At 37.0% G+C, this 11,109-nt stretch overlaps 1 protein-coding gene across 1 annotated transcript; it reads left to right on the top strand.

The window, feature by feature from the left end:
- Positions 1 to 1,876: 1,876 nt before the first annotated feature.
- Positions 1,877 to 11,092, top strand: LOC135689958 (NACHT, LRR and PYD domains-containing protein 3). The gene is made up of 5 exons (XM_065207327.2): positions 1,877 to 2,068; positions 3,714 to 3,763; positions 4,447 to 4,506; positions 5,058 to 5,087; positions 7,851 to 11,092. The coding sequence occupies exons 2-5, from the start codon at positions 3,733 to 3,735 to the stop codon at positions 10,151 to 10,153; spliced, it is 2,424 nt and encodes an 807-aa protein (XP_065063399.2). The 5' UTR covers positions 1,877 to 2,068; positions 3,714 to 3,732; the 3' UTR covers positions 10,154 to 11,092.
- The last annotated feature ends 17 nt before the right edge of the window (positions 11,093 to 11,109 follow it).

The following is an 11,109-nucleotide window of genomic DNA, read 5'->3' as shown; positions in this document are numbered from 1 at the left end:
TTAACGAAATTTAAAAAAATTTGCCTAGAAAACATTCTGAAATGTTGTTAAAACTAATTTGAAGGGCATAGCCTCAAAATTTTCTGCTCGCTTCGCTCGTCGTGCACGTAAGTGCTCTGTCACGTTTGTGTTGCTGTAAAGTATGTACTTCGGTCTGGATTTGTTTCACATTTTTGGACTATGGTTAAAGAAAAACGGGATACACCCCAACAAATAGAGCAGATTAACCTTTGAAAGTGATAAAAACTGGCGTCTTTATAATTTTTCGTTGGTGCATTGTTTCCGGGTAAGACCATTTTTGGCGACCTGTCGTCAGAGCCCGGAGAGGATTTATGGGCCCCGGGTCAGGACGAAAGATAAATGGTAAAACTTGTCTAAGGCATATGTTTCTAGGGGCATGGGGAATGCTCCCCCAGGAATTTTTGAAAATGATGGTTGCTTAAATTGCCATGGTGGCTATTATGGTTCCTATAATTGCCATGGCGGCTATTTTGGTTGCTAAAGTTGCAACGGTGACTAAACTGCTCTGGTGGCAGTGGCGTAGATAGAACGGGATCAGAAGGGGCAAAACCCCCCTGTAAAGCTAAATTACTATTTTGTCGGAAATCCTCTGGTCTTGTCAGAAATTTAACATGGTTGTCTATGTTTCTTCAATTGCTATGTTTTGATAGGAAAGAATTTAAAGTTGAATAAACATATGGATATCAGAATATATCAAAACGTTTATTTATTTCTGTTCCGATGTCGTTATGTTTTGTTAAAATTTATGAAATTAGTATTAATGCTTGTTAAATTTTTGTCGAAAAATCAAAGTTTCTCACCCCTTCTATGAATTTTCCTATCTAAGCCATTGTCTGGTGGCTTTAACTTCTGCTTCTATTTTCTATAATTTAAGCATAACTGATATTTAAACACCATAATGCATAAAAATGAAGATTTCTTAGAAACTTTAAAGTCTTAGAAAATGGAAAATGATTAATTTGTTAACTAATTTATCACAAGCGACACACTGTTGCAAATAGATGCGCATGCAATAGTGTAAATCTGTATAGCATGCATGTTGCTGTAGGTTGTCTGTTGCAATCACATTTTTCGGCAACATTCAGAAGCTTTTCAACTTCTTTAGCCCAAGCTCACAAAGATGAGAAATCATTAACAAAAATATTTTTAGCACTCGGGTAATGAAAGACTCAAACTGCTTCTACCTTACTTTATTCATAGACTTTTGCATTATTGTCTTTATTCATGACAGCTTGTGGTAATGGAGAGGCTGGATTATTAATTAGAAATTTTTTTAAATTGAATCATAATTTATGGGCCCCTATAGCCAAGGGGCCCTTTATGGGCCCTACAGTGACACCCCTGACCCCCACTCTCCTCAGCACTGCCTGTGGTTTGTGATTGGAAATGAAGAGTGGCTTCCCGATGACAATTTTCTCCCGGCCCTTTTCTAGGAGCTACAACGCCCCTGCCTGATATAGTTTTGTCCAACTGGGCCCAGTGGCAGCGTCAGCTATTACAGAGTGGGAGGGTAATGGGCGTGGCCAGTATGACCACGCCCCTTTTGCCTCGTTCCAGTGATTCGTCCCTTTCCTTGGGAAATTCGATCTAACCCTACCCAGGGCTTTTTAATCCATTTTTAGAAGAAATATATAGACTATATTTTTAGAAAAGTGGGGAGGTAATTACCCCCCCATACCACCCCTTTGCGCCGCCACTGACTGGGCCCAATCAGTTGTCTCGCCGAATGCAAAAAAATTGACCCTTCTTCTTGGTATGATTGTGCTTTTCCTTTTCTTCTTGGTTCCGGATTTTCCCAAACCATGCGACAATGACAGCAATTGACGCATGCGTATAGAGGTGAACTATGATGGCCAAGGTTTCGAGAGCTTCCCTCCATTGCGGAATTAAAGTGTCAATCAGCTTTTGCTGATGATGAAATTCCATAAATGACAGTGATTTCGATGCGAAAAATGATTCAGTTGCAGTATCAAGGTTCAGTTGTTGAATTGGCTTTTCCACTGGATGTGGTTTCGTAGAGTTAAGAGGTGGTCTCCCTTGCAAGCAGGTATCAGTATCTTTTCATTTCTTATTATTGAGATACAGATGAACGCCCGATTTTTTTATTGATTATTGCACATATTGTCAGATAAGCAATTTTTAAATTGGTATAACTAAAAAGCGAAACTTATTTTTCAATGATGCTGATATTTATATTTTAATCAAAGCAATATCATTTTCGTACAATGTCATTTTAAAGCCTGGTTCATAGTTTTGAACTTATTAGCGTACGCTAAACTCCGCACAACTTTGAAGCGTACGCCTTTTCATCTTGCATATCCAAAGAGCGTAAACACGTACGTTTTCCGCATGTCCATGCGGGAAGCTTGAAACGATACGCCATAAGCTTTTTCGGTTCATAGTTTCCAGACATGCCGTCGAGAAATGTTCCTCTTGGCCTTCTACTTGTACGGAGAAAAAATAAAAAGAACAGCAAACATGCTGGTATATTTTACCTACAAATACTTTACGAACCGTTTGCGGGGATTGTGCCGCGTTTGATGTCAATGATTCCGGTATAAATAGCCATTTTTCTTGCTCCTGTCCAATAATTTAATATTTGTCCCGATTTCTTACCCTGGGTTCCAGACCGACGGTTCTCTAGCAAGGAATCATACATGTGGGCGTATTTGTGTATCTCTTCACAAAGTTTTCCTTCAAAATCGGCCATTGCTAAGAAATTTTCCGTACGGAAGGCAAAAAAAGTTGAAGATTTCTCAACTCGATAAGTTCAAGGCATACGGGTTTGCGGAAAACAGAATAAACTTCCGTACGCAAGACCTATGCCTCTGATAAGGCGTACGGGTAAAAGTTTTGATGTAATGCATCGACTATGAACTGGGCTTAAGCCTGTGATACATTACAAAGTTCACTTCCTATTTCGACTTCCTCGGTGTTGTTTTGCTTGCTGTTTTTTTTAAAAAAACTTATTGGCTCATTGAGTATAATCACCTATTCCATATAACTTTGAAATTAATTCTCAATCCTTTACTCTTTGGATATTTTGATCTCTTTGTAATTTTGACATGAAGTATCAATGAATTATTATTGAAAATTGTCAGAAAAAGTTTCTTTTTTGTTTTAAAGTATTAGTAGATCCTATACAGGCTATACAATGATAAATTTTGCTTTAAAGTTTTGTGAACATGTATCGTTGCCGTCAGGGGTGGACACTTGGTCAAATATTAGGGGGCAAGCCTATTGTCTTAATAAGATGACGTCACATTTCCCATTGTTTTAGAACACAAGACCACTGTCCTTTAAAGTATTGGGGGGTGTCCCCCCTCCCCCCAAGTGTCCGTCACACCCATTCTTACAAAGAAAATGTATTTTGTGAAATCTCAGCTGAGCCAATTCACCCCTTCAGGTTGCAGGCTTTGTTCTTCTGTGGAAAAGTTGTGGTTGGCAAAAGTCACCCAAAAGCAGGTCTTTGGCTCAATAATGATTAAGACTGCTCAAACTATTGTTTAATCTAAGACTTGTACCCTGTTAGCATGAGCCTTGCTCTTGATTAGCTCTAGAGTGGGTCAAAGTAACTTTGTTTTACCAAGCCTTTTACATTCTTTTTCCAGGTGTGTTAATTTTTTTCTATCTCAATAATACCCCTGAATTAAAAAAGAAAAGGTTTTAGCTACTTATTAAATCCTTTTTAGACTTACCAATTCAAAACAGATGGCTCAATTGAATAATAGTAACTTGGAAGGTAAGAATTTGGCATTTCTGATTTCATTCCTTTTAGGTAAACAGTCTTCATAGCCTGTTTACAATTATTTGCTACAGGGATTGATAGTGTGAATTTGTTGCACTGTACACAATGGAAGATCATGTTATCTTTTGACAAGTTCGACCCTACAGCTTCCAAGTAGTTTTCTGCCCTTGTTTTCGTAGTTCTTGGCAGTCAGTTTAATTTGCAGTTTTTGTTTCCACTCTACAATAATATCACATTACAAAATGCATCACAGCCCTGACTTTTGCAGGACTAAGCCTCTTAGTGTGCCCTCTGATTCTGTCACCAAAATAGATGTTGAGAAGCTCTAATCTTTGGTAGTTACTTTTTGTCTTCTCAATTTTAAGAAATGGAGACTTTATGAAAATTAGGACTCAATCATAAAATGTGCACGAAGATTGTTCTGCATCTTTATATGTACAAGGAGCAGTGGTAGCTCTCTTAGCTGTTGCTCGTCACTGCCCATAAACTAGACTGGTATCCACTGTAAAACTAGCTGCACTTTTGTATGTTCTTAATGTAACAACTAGTGATAATCATGGTGTCATTGAGGTAATTGTGATTCCCTTGCAGTGTTTGTGAATTATCTTGTGTTTGTTAGTTTTATATTGAATAGTTTGTAATAAGAAAAATTGTTGATTTTTTGTATGTGTTTACAGGAGCATCAATCAACATAAACAACAGTAAGGTTATTTTTGGGGATGATGCTACAATTGTAGGTAAGTTACTATCATGGTTCAACATCCAGCTTGATTTTGTAGAGTATAAATAAGAATTGTCATCAACGTTGTTTGATCATCAAAGTTTTGTTCAATGATATCATTGATAAATTTAGCACATGCAAACTTTTTGCAAGGCATTATATAAATTTCTGATAATGGTTAATGATGATATAGTTTATCAGGTAATGTGTTTCTAACATAAGTATTAGATCTTTGCATAGAAATGTTTTCCATACAATTCTAAACTGGGCCTAGAATGGATTGTTAGATGGAATTCTATTCTATCATTGATTGATTAATTTTGAAAATTGTTTGATCTGTTCATTTTCTGCTGTCTTAATTTGATTCTTTTTATCAACTGTCAAAAGTCAATGTATGTAGAACTCTTATTTGAGCATCAGCGTAAGAGACTTCCACCAAATAAGAAGATTTTTGGATAGTTAAGTGATTCACAGGACAGTCTTAAGATTGTTCAAGCAATATTCTTCAAGTATTGTGAATTCAAGCATTATTGTGAATTTATTTGTTTCTTTATTTTTTCTTTTCAGATGTATCAAATGACACAGACCATTGCACTGGTACACTTTTGATTATTTCTTTTATTATAGTATTATAGGTCAGCTCTGTAAAATTGCCACAATCCCTGCCAAAAGTCCTTGGCATGCCTAGTGTTGTTTTGAGGATAATAACTATTTCTGGTAAAATTGACCAATGCAGCATCCAGTGTTGGCTGTAGAGTTAAAGATCGTAGCTATATGTTTTGAAACCTTTTGCGGTACAAAATTTGAAAAAAGGCTTTGAAAAGAAGTAAATATTTGACAACATACTAAAAGTTTTTTCCTCTGGCATTGGCAATTCTCGAGAGTATAAAACATCAGAAGAAGGGTCTGAAAGAACTAGATGAAAAGTTATATCTAGTTGTGGATCGAACTTGGGAAATCAGAAAAATACACGCACAAAACCTGTATTGTTGTCCAATCAGTACTGGATGACCAATCGTAATCAGTTTCTAATTGGTGAATTTTCTAAAGGCATGTGTTGCTCATCGGACAACTACATCGTTCATGTGCTTGCCAGGGGAGCAGTTCAAATAACTTTTTTTGGGGGAAAGTCAGGACAAGGTGGACCGACTCTTCAAAACAAATCTATGCGGATAATCAAAAAGAAAATCTACAAAGACTTTGTTTGAGGAAATGACTCGCTGTCATTTTGTACTGTGTGCTTTAGATGATCTTTTTTGAAAACATATATGTACCAAAAGTAAAAAAATCTTCTTCGGAGGACACAACACTGGAGGCGCTGAAGGTGCACAAAGACATGGTCAAAAGATGCATGGTACTAGGTGGCAGGGCCGTTGCGAGGCAAGCCTTGTTGGAGGGGTTGTGGACTACAAACTTACCTGATTAAAAATTTTTTGCCTGAAATTCTTTAGTTGCTGTCACAAACCTCTGCAATACATTTTGTCAATCTAACTCTGTATATAATTTGCAACTTTCATATTTATATGATAATAACAGACTTTCCTAATAGTTTTGTCAAATCTCTATTTCGGGATGGACAAAGGATCCTTACGATCCTTTAGAAGAAGAAAATAGTAGCAGCATGTTGTACTGTTATTAATGTTGTTGTGCTAGGTGTTTTTAAAATGTCCCTGTCTTGTGCTGTTTAGGGTCCTACCATTGTCCACAAGAGTGGCTCTTTCAATTTTGGTGACCGTCTCTTTCAAGTCCAAATTTTTCCACTTGCCTCATGTCCTTGCTTTGGCCATTACATCTATTTTGCTAACTCTTGCGTACGAGGAAACTGCCCTCATCAGTGCGATGCCTGTTTGGGCTTTACTGATTATATGCATAGATGTAGATGTAGATGAAGAAGATAGAAAAAAGCTTGTCTTATTCTACAATATCAATTGAGACATCGATATAGTTACTACCCAAGGCGGCACCATGGTTACCGCCGAAGAAACAGGAATTTTGATGCTTCTAGTTCCCTTGAAAATGCACTCTTTTAAGCACATTTCACTAAAGCAATCCTCCTAGTCCTATTGAAAATTATTTTTTGCAAACAAATTGAACAGCAGATAAAAACAACTGGTAGAATTTCGCTGTGGTCTTTAAAAATATCATGTTGTCAGTTACTTCTAAAGCTAGGTAACAAGCAGCACTGGTTGTCAATTTAGATCCCTCTTTCCATCTTAGCATGCCTTTTGAATGTCAAAAAAATCTGGAGCTCATAGTGAATTGCAGTTGATGCTTCTACCGAGAAACTCAGAGGAAATGGACACAAGACACAATTTTACCTAAAAAGGGTCTGGGTTTTTAGATGTAGTGCCAACAAGAAATCTTCAAATCTTCAAATCATTAGTTTGTTTCCTTCATTCATATCAAGGAATATCATATTTAACCAACAAAGCAACTACCTTTGCTTGATCCTTTATTGATTTTATGACACGAAGGTCTCTGAAATACCTAAAGCGTTTCTTCCACCGAGCGGATTTTACCTGAAATTTCCTATTGAGGTACTTTTGGGAGGGGTGTAAACCCCCCTGCTAGGTGGGGTCTGGGGGCGTGCTCTCCCATAAAAGTTTCAATTTTAAGGCATCTTATTTTTCTCTTATGGCCCCCTAGAAACCTATTTACGATTTTCCCTATCCTACTATAGTCCTACTCTTTTCTCAATTCACTTTCACGAACGAAGGTCCATCAGACAACAAGAAATGATGCTAAAACAAAGGGCATGCAATGTTTAATCTTAATGAAGCTACCTTTTATGATGTTTTTCAAAAAGTATAAATTAGATAGATGATTATATACTATACATTGACTTCATGTTTTTCAAGAAGTAGATATTCTAGGTTTCTTCTTGAAGGAACTTCGTTGAGTTTGAAAAGAAAGTAGATTGGGCATAATTCTCTTAACAGTTGTTTGCGTGTTATTTGGTTTTATCGTAATGTTTCCTGATAGTTTGATATCATATTCATTTCATTTATTCTTATTATCTTTTCTAGCACCCTTTGTTATTGTTATGCTAAATTCAAAGATATGTCCAAAATTTGAATTCAAACATTTTGGTTACGTGCTTCTTTCGAGCAAAACGTTAAAGGCACATTAAAATTCATCGTTTGATTTCTCATATGTTGAGGATAAGAATAACTTTCCAGTTATTTCGTGCCATACATCTATGTTTTCTGTGTTTTGCATTGATTAAACCTTAGGGAAAGATGACTACAATATTACTTATTGAAATTTTACCAGTGTTGCAGTTATCATCAAATCCTAAATGAAGTTTTTAACTGTTATAAACTTGAAGGTAATTATATGATTTGTCTGTTTTTTTTTCAGCCATTCAAGAACAGCTGCGAACAAGGTACCTCAATCATTACTCATCATGGACAATACCAAGAATAGATCCAGAAAAAGGATTTGTGTATAAACCGGAAGACAGAACTTCTTTTATGGTTGAGTTGACTCTTGTCAGTGAGCAATCTGCTGCTACCAGTCCGGTGAAACCAGCAAACGAGTTAAGTTATCACTTGCTTCAAAGAAGACACTCTTCATCACTACTTGATCTACCAGACATCATAGATCCCTCACTTAAATGCAGCTTGCTTTCAGGAATGGCAGGCATAGGAAAAACAAGTACGGTAGAAAATTTTGCATTATGCTGGGCAAAAAGGCAGCTAGGTTCTCTCGACTTTGATTTTGTATTTCTTTTTAACTGCCGTAATTTTATCCGGTACAAAAAAAAGCAAATCAACGCCGAAAAGCTTTTTCTTGAAGAATTCAACGTTAATTATAGAAATCTAAGTAATGTTGATGGTAGCAGAGTCTTGATTATTTTCGATGGGCTTGATGAGGTTGAGTCGCTCTCATCAGTCCTCAAAGATGTTGCTTCAGAAGATATTTACAATTTGTTCCGCGAAATGATGAAAGAAAAAAGCTCCATTTTCCCAGGGCACACAACACTACTTGTTGGAAGACCGCACGTCTTGTCAACATTGAAGCGTTTTCAAATGCTGACAGGGGCATTCAGAGTGGTTCAGATTCTTGGATTCACTAAGGCAGCCATACAGTCCTATGTTGGCAAATTTAGCTGTAATGACATTTTGTTGCAACAGCATATACTGGAGAAAATATTTGAGAATACCTCCATCAAGGCAATGGCACGAATTCCCCAGCTTCTCTGTAGCATCTGCTCAGTATATTCATGGGAAACCAAAGATCTCCAATTAGAGAAAAAAAGCGAATTGTTTTTATGGACCTTGTTGTCGTTCTTGAGGCATCAGTTTCCCCAATTCACAGGTTTGCCTCCGAATGAGCTGTTGTCACATGACGTAGTTAATTCCTTTATTTTGATTATTGCCAAGTTGTCTTACGAACTCCTGAAGGATAATCGTATCATATTCGAAAAAAAAGAAGTGAAGGAGCTGGAAACGGAAGATACTTTGCTAAAGAGCCTTCTTGAAACGTTTTTGGCACAGGTTGAAACCTTTGATAAATTTCCCCAGTACCAATTTAGACATTTAATTATTGAGGAATTCTTTGCGGCGATTCATTGCTTTGTATCGAACATAAGTGCTTGCAAATTGATGAATAAGGAATTTTACGAAATTACCGAATTTCTCGCTGGCCTTGTGCGAGGTAATGAAAGAAGTTCGAGCAGCATTGTATCGATATTTGCCAAGATTATCTTGAAAAATTATGGAGAGAGGCATAACAGTTTTCGGAAAAGAGCTGCATCGATTGGCAGGAAGAAGAAACAGCAATCAGTGGTCATGATTGCAGAGGAGGTATTTTTACAATGGAAACAGTGGAAAATTTCGTGTGATGTGTTCTGCAGTGTATTTTACGAGCTTTTTGATAAAGATGACACGTTACCTAAATGTATTCAATTCAATGATCAGTTTGACGTGCTGCTGTCCTCTCTCACATCACTACAGGTAGTCAGGCTCAACCACTTTTTGAAATGCATGAGCGGGAATGGCATTAGTGGATTTGAATCCTTGCGTAATTTGCGTCTATGTATAAGCAATACCGATTTCTCAGAAAGTGGAGAATTTTGCAATCTCTTCTGTTCACTAACTACGGTGAAAGACGTTCGTTTTGTGCAGTGTACATTTGGAGGCAAATCGCTTGAAATTCTTTGCCATGCGATTTTGACAAGCCAGCACCACTGCCCACTATCGGGTTTGAGTTTCCGGTATTGCAACTTGAGCACTAACCAACTTTATGGCCTCACGAAATGTGCCTCATGTCTTGGAAAATTCTCTCTAGTGGGAGAGCTTGTCAGGCCTGATGTGACACAGCGTCTTGTCAATGAGATATTGCGTGCATTGTCAGGGTTTCGTTGCTGTATTAAAGAACTAGAACTACGTGACTGTAAGCTCAACGGCTTCTGCTTTGATGAAATTGGAAAGCTTCTACGTATTTTAGAGACTGTGAACCTTTCTGGTAATGTAGTCGGCAGGCTAACTGTCACTAACATCATACAGTTAGTGGGGCGACAAAAGAAACTCGAACCCATTACCCACAAGCTTAAAGCACTTGTACTGCGAAACTGCGGCATTGGTGATGAAGAATGGAAGGAAATACAGAAATTGGCGCATGCAAGCAGTGGAAGGAGCAAGATTTCTTTTGAAATTTAAGTTTTTTTATTGAGTGCGATTAGATTAAAGAAACTTGTTCCCCTTAGGTTGCGCTTTCCACGTATTACTTAGTTGTACGTAGCTGATAATTCACACGTTATTCCTTAATCATTTTGGGCAGCCTTGCAAAGAGCTTGTATCACCCCCATGGCTGAGACTCGTCTCTTGGTCACGGCAGGAAAATATCTTCCCAGCCACTTTAGTTGTATTGTGGCCCCCCAAAAAACTTACCTGTGTTGATCTTCATTTGAAAAAGGAAAAGCAATTTTTAGGATTATTCAAATACAGCTTCTTACAAGCAGCGTCAAATCATATACTTTTTGCTCAAACCCCTTCGCTCTGGGTATTCAAGATGTTCCCCTTTCTTATGCACCCCCTAGCAAGCATTTTATTTGACCTGATTTTAATTTGTTGTAGAATCCTGCCCGAATTAAGTTCAAGGAATTGACAGGAAGCGACGAAAGTTTTGTATTTAAAGTATTTTTCCTTTTTTTGCGAGTAAAATTGCTTTCTATTGCGGAATTTTCCTATGAATTGTTATAAAAATATTTGCTAGTATTTTATGCCCAGTAGTTGCTTAATGACTTGTCGCTGGCCTGACATACAAAGGTATATTTTTTTTGAATTTCTAACACATGAGTAAAGTTATTTTCCATATCTTTCTTTTTAATTGATGTAGTTAGAGTTTGCTTATAAGCAGAATCAGGTGTAAAAAGTTAATGCGATATCGATCGTTCTTTATTTTGTAAAAGTTATTTCCTTTTTTGTAAATGTTGCGACATTCAAAGAATGAATCCACCTGTCCTGGCATGTAATTTTAGTAACAAAAATTATAGGTCATTGGCTTCAGTTATTTTGTAACTTTGATAAGTAACTAGGTTTGTGCTGCTTGTTTTTTCTAAGAAAATTTTGATCAAATAAATTGTGCTTTTAATAACACTAAGCATTTGTACTTT

The sequence above is a fragment of the Rhopilema esculentum genome, chromosome 5, assembly GCF_057945365.1.
Source record: "Rhopilema esculentum isolate cy_ngs chromosome 5, ASM5794536v1, whole genome shotgun sequence".
In the NCBI taxonomy this organism is placed as follows: domain Eukaryota; kingdom Metazoa; phylum Cnidaria; class Scyphozoa; order Rhizostomeae; family Rhizostomatidae; genus Rhopilema; species Rhopilema esculentum.
Note: the sequence above shows the minus strand (reverse complement) of the source record. Positions and strands in the feature narration are given on the sequence as shown.

Coding starts and splice junctions, on each gene's coding strand:
- LOC135689958 (XM_065207327.2), top strand. CDS start 3,733: ATGGCTCAATTGAATAATAGTAACTTGGAAG. Junction 3,764..4,446: donor GAATAATAGTAACTTGGAAG/GTAAGAATTTGG, acceptor ATGTGTTTACAG/GAGCATCAATCAACATAAAC. Junction 5,088..7,850: donor TGACACAGACCATTGCACTG/GTACACTTTTGA, acceptor TTTTTTTTTCAG/CCATTCAAGAACAGCTGCGA.